Source organism: Lynx canadensis, chromosome C1, assembly GCF_007474595.2.
Source record: "Lynx canadensis isolate LIC74 chromosome C1, mLynCan4.pri.v2, whole genome shotgun sequence".
Lineage (NCBI taxonomy): Eukaryota > Metazoa > Chordata > Mammalia > Carnivora > Felidae > Lynx > Lynx canadensis.
In genome coordinates, this window is record NC_044310.1 from 165,149,117 (window position 1) to 165,170,796 (window position 21,680).

The 21,680-nt window shown below is 34.9% G+C and overlaps 1 protein-coding gene across 2 annotated transcripts in view; it reads left to right on the forward strand.

Moving 5' to 3' along the window:
• The window catches only part of AGPS (alkylglycerone phosphate synthase), a 143,915-nt gene that overhangs the window by 99,243 nt on the left and 22,992 nt on the right, over positions 1-21,680 (forward strand). For both annotated transcript variants that reach the window (XM_030325400.2, XM_030325401.1), the window contains exons 14-17: positions 2,224-2,336; positions 9,985-10,054; positions 12,348-12,409; positions 17,305-17,394. In XM_030325400.2, coding sequence (XP_030181260.1) covers positions 2,224-2,336; positions 9,985-10,054; positions 12,348-12,409; positions 17,305-17,394 — 335 coding nt within the window. The remainder of the gene's footprint in view (positions 1-2,223; positions 2,337-9,984; positions 10,055-12,347; positions 12,410-17,304; positions 17,395-21,680) is intronic.

The window sequence follows — 21,680 nt, forward strand, 5'->3', positions numbered from 1 at the left end:
AGCTTACACTCTCATGATACACAGGTGCTGTTTCTTTGTTGCATCCTTGCTATTCATGTAGGAGTTTTGTTTTTGTTGTTTCAGATTTACTGAATCCAGGGGGAAAAGTGGTATTTTTAATGTTTCTCATTGAAACTCCAATGAGACTTAATCATTTCCTTGTATTTCCTGGATGTAGTTTTTGTGTGAAGTAGTTGAATGTGATTATTTTGCCAGGGGTGGCAGCTTCATGGTATTTTTTTCTTGGTGCTTTGCTGTGTACCCTTTGAATAATGGAATGACTAGATGCCTTTGTTACAAATGTTGTAAATAATTGAGTCAACTGACTCCCTTTTTTAAAAATTTCGTTTAATATTTATTTATTTATTTTGAGAGAGAGAGAGAGAGAGAGAGAGAGAGAAAGAGAGAGAAAGAGAGTGAGCAAGTGCAGGCACAATCGGGGGAGGGACAGAGAGAGACGGAGACACAGAATCCAAAGCAGGCTCCAGGCTCTGAGCTATCTGGACCGAGCCCATCGTAGGGCTCAAACTCATGAACTGTGCAATCATGACCTGAGCTGAAGTCGGACACTTAACCTACTGAGCCACCCAGGTGCCCCCAAGTGACTCTGTTTTTAGTAAGAGTTTTTCTTTTTGGTTCAAAAGTTTCAAGTTTTTATATATTTTTCTGTGATTATTTAATCACTTCTTTTTTTTAATGTTTGTTTATTTTGAGAGAGAGAGAGGGAGAGAGAGTGAACTCACACATGCGGAGTGGAGGGCGGTTTGCAGAGAGAGGGAGAGACAGAATCCCAAGCAGGCTCCCCGTTGTCTGGGTGGTCAGTGCAGAGCTGGATGCAGATCTCATCCCATGAACCGCAAGATCATCACCGGAGCCGAAATCAAGAGTTTAGATGCTTACCTGACTGAGCCACCCAGGCGCCCCTATTTAATTACTTGTAAGCTTAGAAAAGTCTCCCTTTCTCCAGAGCTATAATTGGGACTATTTCTTCTCTCTCTTGGGTTTCTCTTAAGTATGAATTTAAAATTTTTAATCTTTGTTACTATTTGAGTTTATTTCAATTTTATGGTGTGAGATGAAGATCTGAATGAAACTTCACTTTCCGCTCCAGTTGCTAACCAGTTGTAACAGCACCATTAACTTCCTTACTTTGCTTACAATTGATTTGTCATGTCTAAGACATCTTCTTATATACTTACTCAAGAAGTGGACCCCATTTTAATGTGTCAAATACTGTATGATCTCTTATACATAAAATCTAGAAAAAAAATATTAAAAAACTAAGTTCATAGATACAGAGAACAGACTGGTGATTGCCAGAGACGGGGTGAAGGGTAAGAGAAAAAGGCAAACTTTTTGTTTTCAGGGGTGGAGGGGTAGAAGGAGCGGGTGAACTGTTGTTGTTTTTGTTTTTAGTTTAAATAAATTGAATTTTAAAAAAGGTATCACTTTTTTAAAATGAGTTTTTATTCTTGAAAAATTAAGTGGATTTAATTACTATAAATCTACTAGGTTTTTAGAATTTTTCTTGTTACCCATCATTACCTACCTGTTTATCAACATAGAAAATTTTTAAAAACTCTTCACCATTTTAGGGAATCCGTTAAGGTTTCTATCAGAATTGGAATAAATCTGTTATATTAGTTTGAGCAAGAATTCACAGATTTATTTACTTAGTTCAGGCATTCTAGAACATTTTAGGCACATTTTCCTAATGAGGTTATATATTTTCTTTTATGATTATTCTCAGATATTTTTCATTTTAATTTTATATGTAAGATCTCCTTTGAAAATGTTATTAAGAAGTTATAGTTGGTATGTAAGAGAAGAAATGGTCCCTGTTAGCTTTTACTTTTATCTACATCCTATATCTTGCTAATTCATTATGTTCTATTATTTTGGTATCTTTATTTGATTCTTTATTGCAGTTATGATTCTTACAAGTTATTTGCTATATTACATATCAATATGTCATTTCTACTGACACCATGGCATACTTTGAAATTAGGTATTTTCTGTAGTTTTGTTTATAACAACCTGAACAGGTATATTAAACATTGTTTTTGATTGACATGTGAAGTTCCAAAGCTCGATTTTTAGAGTTGGTATGTTTGAGCCCAGGTCAGAAGGACAAAAAGAGCAAAATGTTTTTGATTTACTGTTTCGCAGGTAAAGATTTATCTATCTATCTAAGTATATGTCTTTTTTTTTTTTATTTTGTAGTTTAAAGGATTTGATCCAAATCAGTTAACTGTTGCTACATTACTATTTGAGGGGGACCGTGAGAAGGTTCTTCAACATGAAAAACAAGTGTATGATATTGCTGCAAAATTTGGGTATGGCTCTAAGTTCATAATGCCAAGAGAATGTTAATCGAAAATTCTGGTATCTGTAAGCAGTTGTTAATGCACCCCTAAAGGATTAAATTTGTAGCAATATATGATAGTCAACTTAAAATGTTGTGTTGGTTACTTCCAAAATTTGCAGAAAATTTGATTGGTATGTAAGCATATATATTAGAATATATTAAATATTTTATTACATTTTCCCATTAATTTTATAATATTTGCTTTTGTTATGCTAGAGTAAAATATGAAAAAATTCAGTCATCTTACTATTTAATGGTAATCGTATATATATATAAAACATGTTATTAGTATGTTTGTGAAAGGAAATTTTTTAAACAAAAGAATTTGATAAATTATCTATACTCCACCCCTTGTCACTTACTGTTTTCTGCTGGTATAAAGAAACAGAAAACATTTCACATATATAACCAACTGAATAATGACTGGGTGGTTTCTGTCTGTCTGCTTGATGGATTATGAGATTGATCGATGAGAACTGTAGTGAAAATGCCATTTATCAGGACTACATTTTTCCCTTCCCTTTTTAAATTTTTTTTTTTTTTCCAACGTTTATTTATTTTTGGGACAGAGAGAGACAGAGCATGAACGGGGGAGGGGCAGAGAGAGAGGGAGACACAGAATCGGAAACAGGCTCCAGGCTCTGAGCCATCAGCCCAGAGCCTGACGCGGGGCTCGAACTCACGGACCGCGAGATCGTGACCTGGCTGAAGTCGGACGTTTAACCGACTGCGCCACCCAGGCGCCCCTCCCTTCCCTTTTTAAATACGTAAACTAAGTTTCCTGGATACAAGTCGTTGTCGTCGTCGTCGTCTTCTTCTTCTTCTTCTTCTTCTTCTTCTTCTTCTTCTTCTTCTTCTTTTTCTTTTATTATAATTTCAGAGTTTAAAATATGTATGTATGCTTAATCTGAGTTCTTTGTAAATATTTACTTTAGTTTCCCTTTTTTGCTATTTATGAGAACAAATGAGCACTTAATTTGTAGCCTTGTGTTTTAGAATGCCTCACTTTTATATATTTTTCTCACTATGATATTCAGCTCTTTATTTTTAGGATTTTCTGAACTTTGTGTTTAAAGTGCAGAATTCTTAGAAAAAGATCTAATCTTTGGCTTAAGTTTTGATTTACTTTGGTACTGTGTTTGAGTATTGCAAATCAGCCTCTCAGTTTTATTCTTACCTTATTCTGAAATTGGCAAGTCGAATTAGTAAAAGATGAAATTCACTAATCTTTTACTTTTCCTCTCTCAGAGTACCTTTTTTGGGAATTAACTGATTTTTTTAACTAAATTAATTAAGAGTAATTGTGCCATAAAAATTCATTTAATAGCCAGAAGACTTAGATTTCAGGTTAATCTCTGAATTTATTTTTGAAATATACATGTACCTATTTTTTAGTTTCTAAGTTATGTGAAGTATATATATAATTTGATTTTTAAAACACTTTTCTTAAAATCCATGGTATTAGAAATAATTAAGGGGATTTAAATTAAAATCTTTTATATATAAATTAAATCTTTTAGTTTCTGTTATAGCCTTAAATATTAGAGGCTGAAACTTTTAAAAATTGTTTTTTATATATTGAAATATTTAATTGGGACGTCAAAATTATTCAGGAGCACTTGTAGGGAAATGGATGCTATAATATTTGAATTACTTTACATGAGGTTAAATTTGCTTAGTTTCACCTCAGTCCCCCCAGTGACCCTTCCTGCCTCCAGCATACACCCCAACACATGCATACAGATGCAGAGAAATTCCACTTTGTAGTACCTCTAATTGTAATTAAAATTCAGAGTAGCCAACAAAATCATTACTAGTTAGTAATGTGCTACGTTTCCTCTTGGACTGGGGTAGGATGATGACAAAATGCCTTTTTGTGTGAGGTAAGACGTAATTCTTCAACTGTCTCTTCTTGGACATCACTGTTGATGCCTGGTATATACTAGACACTTAATTGAACATTTGTTGAAAGAATTAATGAAACTGAATGTCATTCCCTGACATTTTAAATTCTATTTCATTTATGTCTAACTGCTGTGCCACCCTTAAAAGAGCATATTTTAATCTTTAGGTATTTATTAGAGCCATTTTGTCAGTTTTAAGTTGAGCCACCAACTGTCATGAACTCCCTTGTCATGTAATGTAAGTCTTGTTTTTCTCAAGTGATTCCAGACATTTACAACTTAAAAGTAAGAATGAACTTCTTTAAGGTGAATCCAGGTCTTTCTGGATACGGATAGTGAAGCCCCAGAACTCTTGATTTAATTCCAGCAATTTGTTTATACCAAACAAAACTTATATCAAATTCATCCATTAAAAATAGGTTATAGTAAATGAGATACCTATTTAAAGCAGGGGCAAAGCATTAAAACTCAAACTCTGATTGAGGTCTCATTTTTTTTGCTACTGTTATTTGCTACTTACTAGTTATGTTATAATTATAATTTCTTAATATGCTTTCATCCTGTCTTCCTTCATTTAGATTGCAGAAATCTTCTGTATTGATAATCCAGGCTGTAATTAGATGGCTTAGGGCTATTTTGATTTTGATTTGATACTTGGAAATATCTCCATGTAGTTTTCTAGCACTCTTGGTTTTCCTCATGTTTCTCTGTACACACTAGTTCCTGGTTCTAATCACTGAAATATTCAGAAATATTTTTCTTTTCTTTTTTTTTAACTTTTTTTTTTAATCTTTATTTTTGAGAGAGAGAGAGAGAGCACGAGCATGGGAAGAACAGAGAGACAGGGAGACACAGAATCCGAAGCAGGCCCCAGGCTCTGAGCTGTCAGCACAGAGCCCAACGTGGGGCTCGAACTCATGAACCGCGAGTCCATGACCTGAACTGAAGTTGGACACTCAACCCGCTGAGCCACCCAGACACCCCTATTTAATTTATTTTTTAAATTTGCATCCAAGTTAGTTAGCGTATAGTGCAACAATGATTTCAGGAGTAGATTCCTTAATGCCCCTTACCTATTTAGCCCATCCCCCTCCCACAACCCCTCCAGTAACCCTCTGTTCTCCATATTTAAGAGTCTCTTATGTTTTTGTCCCCCTCCCTGTTTTTGTATTATTCTTGCTTCCCTTCCCTTGTGTTCATCTGTTTTGTATCTTAAAGTTCTTATATGAGTGTAGTCATACAATATTTGTCTTTTTTGTGACTAATTTCACTTAGCATAATACTCTCTAGTTCCATCCACATAGTTGCAAATGGCAGGATTTCATTCTTTTTGATTGCCGAGTAAAACTCCATTGTATAGCTATACCACATCTTCTTTATTCATTCATCCATCGATGGACATTTGGGCTCTTTCCATATTTTGGCTATTGTTGATAGTGCTGCTCTAGACATTGGGGTGCATGTGCCCCTTCAAAACAGCATCCTTGTATCCTTTGGATAAATACCTAGTTGTGCAATTGCTGGGCCATAGGATAGTTCTATTTTTAATTTTTTGAGGAGCCTCCATACAGTTTTCCAGAGTGGCCGCACCAGTTTGCATTCCCGCCAGCAGTGCAAGAGAGATCCTCTTTCTCCACATCCTCGCCAATATCTGTTGTTGCCCGAGTCGTTAAGGTTAGCCATTCTGACAGGTGTGAGGTGATATCTCATTGTGGTTTTGATTCGTATTTCCCTGATGATGAGTGAAATTGAGCATTTTTTCATGTGTCAGTTGGCCATCTGGATGTCTTCTTGGGAAAAGTGTCTATTCAAGAAGATGTCTTTTGCCCATTTCTGCACTAGATGTTTTGTTTTTGGGTGTTGAGTTGGATAAGTTCTTTATACATTTTGGATACTAACCCTTTATCTGATATGTCATTTGCAGATATCTTCTCCCACTCCGTTGGTTGCCTTTTAGTTTTGCTGATTGCTTCCTTCACCGTGCAGAAACTTTTTATTTTGATGACGTCCCAGTAGTTCATTTTTGCTTTTGTTTCCCCTGCCTCTGGAGACATGCTGAGTAAGAAGTTGCTGTGGCCAAGGTCAAAGAGGATCTCCTTGAGGATTTTGGTGGCTTCCTGTCTGACATTTAGGTCTTTAATCCATTTTGAGTTTATTTTTGTGTATGGTGTAAGAAAGTGGTCCAGGTTCATTTTTCTGCATGTCACTGTCCAGTTTTCCCAGCACCACTTACTGAAGAGACTGTGTTTATTCCATTGGATATTCTTTCCTGCTTTGTCAGAGATTAGTTGGCCATACGTTTGTGTGTCCATTTCTGGGTTCTCTATTCTGTTCCATTGATCTGAGTGTCTGTTTTTGTGCCAGTACCATACGGTCTTGATTATTACAGTTTTGTAATAACAGCTTGGAAGTCCGTCAGACATATTTTTCTTACTTACGATGCCACTGGGCCAACCCTTGCTCCCCAATGATTTCTTCTACATAACTAGAAGGAGGAAAGTACCACTGAATTCCTTTCTGCTAAAGTTTCATAAGTTAGTTTAGCTCATGTATTTTATTTTGAATTAGGGCATTATTAGTCTATCCTTTATTTTCTGTTCTTTAGTTTTATCCTCTGTTCTACCCCCTCATTAACTCTGAATTGATTGTTTTTAAATAAACCACTCCCAACAGTTTAGGACATTTTTATGTGTCATTTCAGCCATTTTCCTCCTTGTCTTCCACCCCTACCCTAACACTGTTAAATACCTTTGAATACATATGATCCAGTGGAAAAATAATAGGCAAATGTTGAGTAATCATACTTCGGTTGTTTATCTATGCTTGCTAGTAATATACTTTAACTTCTCTAAGAGCTAAACAGAATAAACATTCCCTGTCAGCAGTCATGACAGATGTACTGACATTTACCATAGAACTTAAGGTAATGTGTTATTGTTATTTTTAAAGTGTGTGCTTAAGTTGTTTAATGTAATTCAACATGAGAGTGATTAGGTTCACCAGATGGCTCTTTTATATAAAAAGATTGTCTCTCATTCCTCTTTCATTAGTCTTCCCAGCCCTTTCTCATGAAACAGGTTTAAATTTAAGAACCTTGTTAATTGATGTTTGAAATTTGCGACGGGGAGCAGAACGTAGGGAATCGATGTTGCTACTTTAACATAAAGCAGTTTGAATCTTCGTATACCTTTTTGGAGTGGCTGCTATGTAATTGGCAACTTAGAAGCATTTAATTTCAATGCCCTACTATTGTTTACATGTTGTATTTTAAGGCAATCCTGTCTAGAAGATGGAGTTCTGAAAGTTAAAAATGTAAGACAGAGAATAAGTGAGAAAGAAGTTACAAAAAGCTAAATTTGCAGGGAAACCTATGATTCAGAAAAGCAAGCCCAGAATGACTTTCCTTCTCCTTTGGGGTTTGTTTATTTATTTATTATTATTATTATTATTATTATTATTTTAATGTTTATTTATTTCTGAGACCGAGAGAGACAGAGCATGAGTGGGGGAGGGGCAGAGAGAGAGCGAGACACAGAATCCGAAGCTAGTTCCAGGCTCTGAGCTGTCAGCACAGAGCCTGACGTGGGGCTCGAACTCACAAACCGTGAGATCATGACCTGAGCTGAAGTCGGTCGTTCAACTGACTGAGCCACCCAGGCGCCCCTGGGGTTTATGAATTTAGAATGGACATCAATTTCTTCCTGTTTGGGATAAGAAAATGCATGTTTCTGTGTGGTTTGTCACACTGAATTCCAAAGTGGAACTGAATTCCAAAGTGGAACTGCTCCACCCCTCCCTGCTCCAAGAGATTCTAGAAGAGTATCTAAGGAAAAATGGCTTGACCTGGAACTGCAAGAAGGACTTTTTCTCATCCGATATAAAAGAAGCCTACTAAAGGTTCATATCTGTTATTTCTCACCAAATATCCACTTAGAATGCACCTTCTCAAGGATTCCCAGCGCAGGTCTCTTGCACCATTTGCTAGTCTTCACTCTCTTTCTACCACTAGGCCCAGAATGAATTGTTCCTATTTCCCAGCTCAGTAGTGCTTTTTCTTTCTTGGACTCAGTATCTGACTGCTTTGTTATCTATGTGAGGTATAGGCTCAGATATTTTCCTCCCCGTGCTTGCCACAGCAATTTTCTGACTAGTTGCCTTTTTGTTTTGGAACTTTGACTTCCTACCTCTCACCTCAAATCCATTTGCATCCAACCCAGAATTATATTGTTGCTTTTTACTTTTCACTCGCAACTGCTTGACCTAGGTTCTGTCTTCTTTGCTCATTAACATTCTAGTAATACGAACAACCCCTCTTGTTTCATCTCTTTGCACCCCATCTCCAAGTGGTTCTAGACTAGAGCCGCTTCCATCAAGTGTTTGCCACTTCTCTGGGTGATACTGATTCGTGTGTATGCAGCTATAAGGATATCTGATTTGGCCTATACATCCTAGCCTACAGTTGCCTTACATTATTTGTATAGCACAAGGGCACATCTATGTTGTTCACTTACTATGTTTACTTACTGCCAAATCCAAGCAAAACTTCAGGGGAAGGAAGAACTTCACCATAGGTGTTAACTGAAGTAATAAGAAAAATGATTTTTCCGGAAGAGGTGTAACTAACAGAGGCTCAAGACCCGAGTCTTGGGCAACACCATGGTTAAGGGTTCAGCATACTGAGACAAAGGAGGAGCAATTAGGGTACTGAGGGGAGAGGCATGGAAGTTAACCATCCATTATGACCCAAGAAAGTCACAGTTTTCTATCTGGTTTTATTGAGGGATTTTTTTTTGGTAGATACTTTGGGAGTTTGTGGTAAGTTTGCTTTAGTTGACTAAGAATAGTTAAAATTTAATTTCTGCCTGATGATGAAAACAAGCAAAATTAAAAGCTCTTTACTGAAGGTAGTAAAATCAATAATCATTTTTAGTCTTTTAACATAAGAATGACTTTCACAAAGCAAAGTGCTTGGACTGAATTATATGTTATATGGGATTAGTTCTAATTAGATCACCAAATATAATTTCTGTGGATAAAACTACTTTCAAATTGAAATGGATAGTTGATGTGTTCATAGTAATAAAACCTTACCTGTTTGGTACTTATCTGTATGCTGCTTCATAAACTTTAATATTTCTGTGTAAGTATGTTTTGTCATACTTTTCATATTTTCATAAACAGTGTGTCTAATACTTCATATACTATGTACCCAGGTATTCAGAAAACTTCTTGGTATTTGGAAGATATAGTCAATCATTATACATCTTTAAATATGAATAGGGCTATAGTAACACATGAATATATGGATAAAATATATGAATAAAATAAGTATTTTAAGTATCTTGGTATGCTTGTAAAGATTATTAAAGTTTACTTAAGCTTGTTTCTCATGGCTAGTTCTCTGTACTTTTGTCAATGTTGGTAGAAGTAGTTGAGTTCATGAGTCAGTTTTATTAGTTTGATGGATGCAAGTTTGAAATTAATGACCAAACTGAAATATTAAAAGTATCTTTAGGTTTTTGTTCTCCAAGCTTATTCTTTTGACAACTCTTTGATATATTTCTGATAAATTAGATTACAATAAAAATGAGATGCAGTATAATATATGTTAATCTGTTAAACAGTTACCTTGAGGTATTATATTAGTTTGGTTATTTTTGTATATTTTTCATAAATATATATGAAATATATTAACAGTTTGTTTAATTACAGTGGGTTGGCAATTGGAGAAGATAATGGACAGAGAGGTTATTTGCTGACCTATGTCATTGCGTATATTCGAGTAAGTTATCTCATATTTTCTTGTCAGTTTATATTGCAAATAATCCTTTTTCTTACTTTGAATGAATAAAAATATTTTCTTAAGTTTTAACCTAGTATGATGTAGCACATCATTTGACATGAATGTAGGACTAGCTACAAACCTTCAGAATCCCAATTAAATCTTCCATATATTGCTTTTGAGGAATTTGAAGATTATATAGATCATTCTCCTCTTTAAAAGAATGGTGACTTTCTCTGTCTGGAAGTTGAACATGCCATTCCTAACATTGCTTGGTTAGAATCGAGCTGTCTTATTTAGCACCATTTCTCACTTGATTCATAATCAAGTTTTAAATATGTATAATCTTTCTTTAACTCATTAAAAATTGGTATTTAACTTGATTCTAAGTAGTAGTTGGTTCACTGGTGATGATTACTATGTAGAATTAAAGAAATAATTTGTCTGTATTTGGGCTCTAAAATTTTTCTAATTCCACATTTTCTACTTGTGAGAAACTTTATTAGTCCAAGAGTCTACTATACTTGTTGATATGAAAGTATTCTTTCAAAAGTTTATTTACTTATTTTGTTTTTCTACTTTGGCTGTAATAAACTCAAGTTTCTTAGTTGTTTTCTGCTATTGTTAGGGTTATATTTTTTAAATATTGCTTATTTATGTAATTTGAAAGGTCTTATTTTAAAACATCATTTCTCAGATATCCTATTGAGAATTTGACTTTCCCAAATACTGCATTTTCTAATTTTTCACTTGGAAATTGTTCTGAAGGAAATACTTACATAAACTTATATAAAACTTGTTTTTACTTCTCTAGAAAGCTTGAATTGTATTCTTATTTCAAAACTAATCTTAGGTAAGATCTAAATTTTAGGTTGCAGTGAATTTGAAGCATATGCATTTTTCTGGGCACTCCATTCCCCCACGCTGATAAGGGAAATTACATTTATTGCTTGTTTGCTATGTTAAAAATTGTAATTAAGAGATTTACAGATCATGAAAAGTAATAGATGATTTTAGGTCTTATAATAATGTTTACCTCCATAGACTGTTACTACCTCAGGGTCTCCCATAGTAAGCATTTTGGTTATCCACAAGTTTTTGTTTGTTGAGCATTTTCTAAGTATATTGACCATTTTCCCATATTACTAAATTCAGAATTCTAGAAAATGATGTGTAACTGTAACAAATACAGCTTACACACTGTTAAAACTGAATCAGAAGCAGTATTGAGATGGGAGGGATTGTTTTATTTTTTATTTTCCCAGTGCTTAATACCTTTGTCACCACATATGTGTTTACTGCGTAAATGAATGCACAAGAAAAAAGTGACACATTTTAGATCAGTAATTTGGGGATTTTTCCTGCCAACCAGTGGTAGAGTTGAAGTGAATCATTTTACTAGAAGTGAAAACTTAACATTTATTGATTTTTCTGCTTATAAAATATTCTTTCTATCTTTGCATCTCTGGTGGCATATGAATTGCTCTTTCCAGTTTTGATATTAAAACAGAATTGTATTCTGGGTATTATAAGTTACTTATCATATAAGCATTATATCTTATGTGTTATAAAATATATTTTCCTATGTCGGGCTCTGGGCTGATGGCTCAGAGCCTGGAGCCTGTTTCCGATTCTGTGTCTCCCTCTCTCTCTGCTCCTCCCCCATTCATGCTCTGTCTCTCTCTGTCCCAAAAATAAATAAACGTTGAAAAAAAAAATTAAAAAAAAAATATATTTTCCTAGCAGAAGTGCTTCCAGATATCCTATCTTATTTAGTTACTACAAAGAGAGGCACTGTATTTTCTAATTTGTTTTTTAAAGAAAAGTTGATTTCAGGAAAGGGAGATCTACCTTCTTCCTTTAGTCCCCCCTGCTCCTACTTTCCTGCTGCCCTGGTCCTTCCATCCTGATGACCACTTTTTAGTGTTGTTTAATTTACTATTTAGGCTCCAGAAAAAAATCTGTTCTGCTAGTATCCTCTACATGTACATAGACAGTTCTCAGAGGCTCCATTCCTTGGAGAAATATTTGAGTTCCTGCCATGTATCAGGCACACTGCCTGGTGCCAGAGATACAAAAGAGAACAAGACAAAGTTCCTGTCCTCCTGGAGGTTGTAGCTCACACTCAAGGCCACTTTCCATTGCTTTTATGGGGTGGAGAGTAAAGAACAGTGGAGGTTAAATTAGAAACATGTGATATTAACAATTACGTGAAATACTAACAATATGACAGTATTCTTGATTCTTCTGCATCTGTTGTAATTTCTTGATTTTTGTGTCTTTTTTTTAATAGGACTTGGGTTTGGAATACTATGTATTAGGAGAGTCTTTTGAGACTTCTGCTCCTTGGGACAGGTAAAATATAATAAAATGTCTCATATTATGCTATAGGAGTTGTTGAAATAATATATCTTTGTGCACAAATAAACAAATTTTAAAATTTTTATAAAGAAACATTGAAACAAGGTGATCACTTTTATTTATATTAACACCTTCATCAGAATGTCATATTTGCCAGCTTTTTTTTTTTTATTTAGACAGATTTGTCCATGTCCCATAGAAGGAAGGTGTTATTGAAGTCTATATTTTAAAGAATCTTAGTGAGCACTTAAGTGTCAGTCTATAGTTTTACTAGCTTTGATTTAAATTCTTAAATGCTTAATATGCTTGAAGGTTCTCTAGAACATCCCCCAAAATTATAAACCCAGTGTTAAACTTCTTTTGTAATGTATGATTTAGCTTTTGATTTTGGATGGTTACTATTAAGCAAGATCTTAACTTGTATTTAAGTGATTTCTAAAAGAAATCCAACTTAAGATATTATGTATAATTTCTATTTTTATGTTATGCACATACACATATACACAAATGTTGGTATACAAATATTGGTTAGGGAATTAATAATAAAAACCGAGGAGGAAATGTGAAGTGGTTTTATTAAAAATGGACTCATGAGGGGCGCCTGGGTGGCTCAGTCGGTAACGCATCAGACTTCAGCTCAGGGCGTGATCTTGCGGTCCCTGAGTTCGAGCCCCGCGTTGGGCTCTGTGCTAACAGCTCAGAGCCTGGAGCCTGTTTCAGATTCTGTGTCTCCCTCTCTCTGACCCTCCCCCATTCGTGCTCTGTCTCTCTCTGTCTCAAAAATAAATAAACGTTAAAAAAAAATTTTTTTTTTTTAAATGGACTCATGAGTTAACTCAATAATAAAAGCTGTTAAGATTGTTAGTACATTTTTATTCTGGCATGCCTTACATTTTATGTTTTCTTTATAAAATTTACAAATTAGGGGCGCCTGGGTGGCGCAGTCGGTTAAGCGTCCGACTTCAGCCAGGTCACGATCTCGCGGTCCGTGAGTTCGAGACCCGCGTCAGGCTCTGGGCTGATGGCTCAGAGCCTGGAGCCTGTTTCCGATTCTGTGTCTCCCTCTCTCTCTGCCCCTCCCCCGTTCATGCTCTGTCTCTCTCTGTCCCAAAAATAAATAAACGTTGAAAAAAAAAATTAAAAAAAAAAATAAAATTTACAAATTAAATCAATAATAAAGTACATGACAAATTCCCATGAATCTACCTTTTAGATATTACATATCTTGACATTTTTGTTCTACCCTAACTCTTTTTTTCCCTTCCCCAGATGACTTTTTACTTTCTGCATTCATTCTTTGTCTACTATGGGTTATGACTTTTGGTGCATTGATGTTCATATTCCATGCATTGTAAAACAACAGTTTATAGGATCAATCTGTTATTCACAATTTTTGATAACTAAATTTTAACAAGGGGATAAATCTTGTAAAGAAAAAAAATTATCAACTTACTGACATCTGACTGTTTTATACAGGTTATATATTTGGTTTCTTTTCAATTAAAACAACTTCATCAGCTAAAGTTTTCATAAATAAAATGAATGGAAAGCAGCTACATTCCTGATAGAAACTTTACTTGTTACCCATTTAACAAATTGTTTTTTCTCTCTAACATTTACCTAGGTAGAGACCATGTTTAGCAGAAACCCATGGAGTCAGAGTCTTCAAGTCTCACACGTTATTAGGTTGCTTAGCCTTTTCATGTATAAGTCTCTTAAGGGGGTTATTTGCCTTACTAGTTTTTGTGTATTTCTCAGTAGTCCTACCAAAATAACTGTATCTATTGAGTGCACAATGAATATTCTGAATAGACTCCTATGAATGAACTTGGGAATAATGTAAGAATGTAGCCTATAAAATTAGCTGTCTAAACAGTCTGAGTTGGAGATTTAAAGATTTTGGAGACATTAGCATGAGGCTTGTGATTAAAACCAAGGGAGTAGATACAAACCCTTATAGCTAGTATGGATGAAGAAAAAAAAGAGGACCTAAGAAGGAAGTCCAGGGAACCCCAAAATTTATTTTGTTTGGATATACAAACAAGAGCTAGCAAAAGAGAATAATATCTAGAGGATTTGGAGGAAAACCAGTGATGTGAAAGAAGCCCAGGAAAATTTTTTTCAAGTAGGAAATTGTCAACAGGGTTAAATTTGCCAATAGGTCAGGTGAAAAGTTAAATGTATACACCGTTATGTTCATCTTACATAGAATGTTTGGTCCAAGTGGACTGTGTTGGCTTTTGTACAAGTTCTATGCCAGAATACTTCAAGAACTCCCCTCTGGGGGCACCTGGGTGTCTGAAGTCAGTTAAGCATTCAGCTCTTGATTTCGGCTCAAGTCATGATCCCATGACCATGACCAGAGCCCTGCATTGGGCTCTGTGCTGAGCGTAGAGACTACTTAAGATTCTCTCTCCTTCTTCCCCTCTCCCCCAGTCCCTCTCTCTCTCTCTCTCTCTCTCTCTCTCTCTCTCTGAAGTAAAAAAAAATTAAGAAAAAAAGAAGATCCTCTGTACAAATCATTTCTAGAAAGTATCCTATTAAGGGTTTTAACCATTTGGTCATGTTATTTGTCCCATTTCCTCCTCATTATTATTGTAAATTATCATATACTATTATGTAGCACTTAAATTCCACTTTCTAGAGTCATGATAAAGAACTTATTTATAAATTTATAATATTCATTAATCCCTGTAGCTATTAAAGCTTACTTAGTAGGTTTTATTTGTGTTTGAAGTATTTGTTTTACAAGTTGGATTTTCAAAATAAAGACACAATAAATTCCAATAATCTAAATACTTTAGTAGGAGATATTTTAAAAACATGCATCCTTACCATTCCATAGGTGAGGCATAAATAACACCGATAAATTGTATTTGTCTACACTCTCATAGAATTAAGCACAATTTAACTGAAGAGAATTGTTTTGTAAAATTAGAATTTATAAAACTTTCAGACACATATATTAAAAAAATAAAATTTGACATGCTAATAAAATAGCTAACAAACCATTAAACCCCTTTCCATATTTATGTTTTAACCATATATTCTTTGTTTTTATTGGAAATATGGATAACTTTAATGTGTCTTATAAAGCATAATCCATGTAAATGTTATGGTTTTTATCAAATTGGCTCTCACACAGTCAAATCAGTCTTTAGACTAGAGATGGCCCAGTCTTTTGTGCTTCTTTGTTACCTTTTCCATTCTCCTGATTCTAAACAGACTAAGATTTGAAACACAGAATCAGCGTCAGTATGTTGTCAGGATGTTTATTGAAGAATTAGATGGCTTATATGTACCTTAGGAGTTTTATTTTCCAAATGAAACAATATATAGTAATAACAAAATATTACAGCTCACATTAAAAAATAGATTAATCTTTTGTCAGCCAAATCTTTTGTCTCTGCATCTCCAACCTAGAAGCTCTGATTGACATCTGTTTTCCATTTTAGAACTTTTTCCTGAGCATGTTCCCAAAGTATGAATGCATCACTATTAGCTCTCTTGCACTCCAAAATAGGGCCTTAAAAATTATATCAAAAACTAAACAACAAAAGAAATCAGATGCCTTTATATTTTAAAACAGTGGTATCTTGGAGTCAAAATTAAATGGTGAAATATAAATAAAGTGTTCTAGTTAATAGTGATGTCCTGAAGTCAGTTTCTTAGTTTTGACAAATCTGTCATGGTTATATATTAACATTAGAGGAAACCAGGGAAAGAGGAACACTGTCTGTCTTTGTGACTTTCTGTATCTAAAATTATTTCAAGGGGAGCCTGGGTGGCTCAGTCGGTTGAGCGTCTGACTTTGGCTCAGGTCATGATCTTGCAGTCTATGAGTTGGAGCCCTGCATCAGGCTCTGTGCTGACAGCTCAGAACCTGGAGCCTTGTTCAGATTCTGTGTCTTCCTCTGTCTTTGCCCCTCCCCCACTCATGCTCTTTCTCAAAAAAATAAATAAACGTTAAAAAATTTAAAAAATAATAAAATTATTTCAAATAAAAATTTATTTAAAAGATAGAAAAAGGGGGCGCCTGGGTGGCGCAGCCGGTTAAGCGTCCGACTTCAGCCAGGTCACGATCTCGCAGTCCGTGAGTTCGAGCCCCGCGTCAGGCACTGGGCTGATGGCTCAGAGCCTGGAGCCTGTTTCCGATTCTGTGTCTCCCTCTCTCTCTGCCCCTCCCCCATTCATGCTCTGTCTCTCTCTGTCCCAAAAATAAATAAATGTTGAAAAAAAAAAAAGATAGAAAAAGGATTAATATTATTAAATATTATCAATCCCCCCATTCCCTTTATGAACTATTTCTTACTTATCTGTTTTCACTGACTCTTAATACCAGTCTAGCACAGCTTTATACATTGCTGACATCCAGTTAACATCCAGTAAGTCTTTGTTAAAGTAGATTTTAGCCCAGAGCTTGACAAAAGGCTATTGAACATTTGGTATAACCTCACGATTATTGACTAAATTATTTTTATATTAAGGGAAATATCTTAGACATGGACACAGATTGGTATTCCTGTAAACCCAGAATTGAATTTTCATTAACATGTTCATTATAGCTTTTTAAAAAAGCTTTTAAAATCTTGTGATTAAATTAATTGTGAAATTGGGTTTACCTAAGTGTAGGAAACTGCCTTCAGGAAGCTTGAGTGTGCTCTTCTGACTTCTGTCTTTTCTATGGCAAAAAAAGGGAGAACTTTGCCCCTTTGAAGCTATGAATGGAAGACTCAATTTGAATGATCAACGCTCTTGTTCATTCTTGACAGAATAAGTATGAAAGTTTCTTAGAATTTCTGACTTGAAGGATGCCAGGTAAACTAACATTTGTTAGAATTTTGTAATTTATTTGAAAACTTAATATTGTATTCAATTTTGTTTTCTAGGGTTGTGGATCTCTGTAGAAATGTAAAAGAACGAATAACAAGGGAATGCAAAGAGAAGGGTGTTCAGTTTGCTCCTCTTTCTACATGCAGGTGAGGTTTTTTGTTGTTGTTGCTCTTTTACTGCTTATTCTGGGAGGAAAACATATTTTAATTAATGGAGAAATGTAATTCACGCCACCAGAAGAATAGCTTCAGTCTGTTCCATTTAGCAAGCTTTCCTTTCCTAAACTTCACTTTTGCCACCTTCTTAGGGTTGTGCCACTAGGGTTTTAGAGCAGTCCTGAGCCCTTTAGGAGTAGAATACCCTTCCAGAAGTGAGCCTTCTACCCCTTCAGGACAGCAGGACAGTGAAAAGCCAAACCTTGGAGCCCCAGGAATAAGTAAAGGAGTGCCTTTTAATTCACTGAAATTATAAATCATGTATATATTCAGGAAACTATAATTTAATACATAGTCAACGTAGCCTTTTCTTCAATAGACAAAAAGCACTTTAACCACTTTATTAGTTACTGATTCAATGAATGGGCATGGAGTAAAGGAATGAGTAGAGCAAAGTATGCAAATGAAGATTAACTCTTTGCTTTCAATAGATCTTTCTGCAGTAATGGAAATACTCATTATTTGTCCTGTCTGGTATTGGTGCCACAAGCCACATATGGCTGTGGGGCTGTCGAAATGTGGCTAGTGTGACCGTGGCACTGAATTGTAAATTTTATTTAATTTCTAATAATTTAAATTTAAAACACTGCATGTAGCTGGTATCTTCCATAGTGGACAGTTAACTGCAAATCTTGTCCTCTTTGTTAAATGGCAGCAGTCCAAAAGGAGGTTTTCTTGCGAAGGAGCACTTTGTATTCAATCACCTGATAATTAAAAGACCTGTATAAACACAAGAAGATTAAATGTATCAAGATTAAATCAAACATATGACTTATCTGTAAAGTTATAGAATTAATTGGAATGGAGAATAAAGGGAAATCAGGACAGATTATGTGAAGGGGATCTTTAAAGTAGATGGTTCAGTCATAATCTAGCACTTGAAAATTTATTAAACATTCTGTGTTGTATAACTGCTTCTTTTTTTTTTTTTTTCCCATGTGTCAGGGAAGGGGGTTTCAAGAATATAACTCAATTAATTTGTAGAAACAAAAAATTTTCAATATAAGCACAAATGCAAATTAAGTAATTTGGGAAATAATATAATATCTTTATTGTTAAGTGCACCAGATGCTGACTCTGAAACAGCAGATATGCCTCACCAAAATGGCATTTCTGTGTATTTCTATTCATGATGCTTGTTCTGATTTGCCTGGGATCACTTAATCTCAGCCTAAGAGGGCAGACTTGGGCCTCTTCCAGCCCAAGAACCAGGCCTTGCTGGCCTACTACTGTATTACTGTGGCAACTGCCTGCTTAGTTTTTGAATTTCTTTGTTTTGTAATACTATATGTGTCTGAAAAGTGAAAGCACTGTTTTGCTGTTTATTAAGAATTTAATCCCTTTGCGCTCTAAGTTGATTATTAGTAAAGCAGTGGTAATACCATCTACTTGATGAGACTCTTGTGAGAATGAATTGAGAAAGCATATGAAGGGCTGTATGAATGTCATTTTATTATTGTGAGGTCATTACATTAAACTTGAGGTAGACAACCTATACTAGAGCTAGTAAAGGAAATCTGAATATTTTTCTTCTCCAATGACAAATCCTCATGAAGGTATCCAATTCTTAAGTCTTTGATATTTTCATATAGCATGATAATTTGCATGTATTTGCTTTGCAAGACCAGAAATGTTTCTATATTCTTCAAACTGCTGTCTCTTCTGATTTTTTTTTTTTCTTCTATCTTTTACACCCTCATCTTGTACTTCCCTGGTACCATATTGTGTTTCTTAGTTCTACTTATTGCCCCCATTGGGACAGATACCTTTTAGAATTTGCTAAATTTTTGTGCTTCCATTGGAGTAAGAGAGCAAAACTCTAACAAATGTGAGGAAATCATCTTTCGTATACATTAACTGTTCATGTCAACCAGAAGGATCTCTTTGAAATTGTGTTTTTTGCTTCTGTGTGGGAGAGACAGTCAGGGTTTAAAGAAGTATATTTGAGGTTGAATCTGAGAATACGTAAGCTAAAAATGTGGACTTAGAGATTATTGACTGGTCGTTTGATATATCTGAAGGATGAGAAAATAGGGGTCTTTTTTTATGCTAAGTGAAATTAGTCAGAGAAAGACAAAAATCATATGACTTCACTCATATGAGGACTTTAAGAGACAAAACAGATGAATATAAGGAAGGGATACAAAAATAACATAAAAACAGGGAGTGGGACAAAAACATAAGAGACTCATAAATATGGAGAACAAACTGAGGGTTACTGGAGGGGTTGTGGGAGGGGGGATGGGCTAAATGGGTAAGGGGCACTAAGGAATCTACTCTTGAAATCATTGTTGCACTATATGCTAATTTGGATGTAAATAAAAAAAAATAAAAAATAAAGCCAGTTAAAAAAAAAAAAGAAAAGAAAATAGGGGTCTTGTTCTGTACAACAAAAAGCTTATAACTTGGTAATCCTACTGGTGGCTTAGGACTAATCTTGGAGAGAACCTTTCCAAATAAAGGTGTAAGAATGTACATGTTCTTTGTTTTTTTGTTTCTTTCTTTTTTAATTTGGAGATATATTTAAAAATAAACCTTTTATTTTAAAGTCTAAGAAAAAATTTTGTGTTTGTTTATTATGAACCCAAATTGATACTTAATTCTTCTTTTGACAGTCTAGTCTGTCAGGTCTCTTTACTATAGTTCAGAAAACAGATCAGGCCTAATAATCCAAGTCATTTGTAAAATTTGAAACGTTTTAAATAGTAGAATCTATTTTTGTGTAGCTGAGGATTTTTTTATTTTTTATTAAATAGCAATTTAACAGATTTTATCCCCACTTTCTCTTTCTGCCCTATCTCCCTGTTTATCTCTCCAGACTCCCCCCCTTCCATTATCAGAATATCATTATGATAAACCAGTACTTATTGAACATTATTGGGAAGTAAAATATTCTGCCTCAGGACACCTTCTATAACAACACAAGTCTTGGTTTTTCAGAAGGAGCTCATAAAGTCTAAATAAGGATCTTCATTATGTATTATAGGTAGATGGGCTTAGAGTAAATTTGAGATATGTCTTTTATTCAGTAGCTATTTTTTAAGAATGATTTTCTGATAAAAACTTATATACTCAGCTTTTATGATCATTTTATAAAACCAAAATTTTGAATGTACACAGTCTAGTTATTTGAATGGTTTTAATAAATGGGAGCTTTAAATATAGTTCTTACATCTCATACTTGATAAAAACTAACATTTCACCAGAGTTTGATTTTAGTTTAGTTTGATTTGAGCTGCTTAATAGTGTGGCCAAGGAGGTTATTGTGTGTTGAGTATAAATGTTGAATGTGTGAAATCCATTTTGTAAACTAGTTTTTAAAAAGTTATTCCAAAACTGACTTGAAATAATTCTTTTTTTTTTTTTTTAAATATTTTTTCAACGTTTATTTATTTTTGGGACAGAGAGAGACAGAGCATGAACGGGGGAGGGGCAGAGAGAGAGGGAGACACAGAATCGGAAACAGACTCCAGGCTCCGAGCCATCAGCCCAGAGCCTGACGCGGGGCTCGAACTCACGGACCGCGAGATCGTGACCTGGCTGAAGTCGGACGCTTAACCGACTGCGCCACCCAGGCGCCCCTGAAATAATTCTAACTCTCATTGAAATTGAAGATCCCAAGGAAAATAACTAGCTGTAGGGTGCATTTATTGAGTTCATTTATTTTATTTTCATTTATTAAAATGTATTTTGTATATTGGAAGATAAATTCTAACCCAAATTTTCCGAAGAAGTTTTATGGGAAGGAATTCCTAGCTAGTGTGTCTAACATAAGTAAAGTACTCCAAAAACCTGTTAGAAATTAAAGAATAATACTATGACTTTGGTAGCCATGCTATCACTTGTCCAGATGATTTTTGGAAGAGGTTGGTGTTAAGGGTCTTAAATGATAAAACTGATCTATTAAAAGGTGTTGGATTTGAGTCACTTTCTGAAGTACACCCAAATTGAGGTTTTCCCAAAAATGTTTTTGTATTATTTTTACTTTATCTTTTCTTGAGATACTGATCACTGAAGCTTTGTTGTGACTTTTAAAAGCCTGCTTATCGGGGCACCTGGGTGGCTCAGTCAGTTAAGCGGCCAACTTCGGCTCAGGTCATGATCTTGCAGTCCGTGAGTTCGAGCCCCGCGTCGGGCTGTGTGCTGACAGCTCAGAGCCTGGAGCCTGTTTCCGATTCTGTGTCTCCCTCTCTCTGACCCTCCCCTGTTCATGCTCT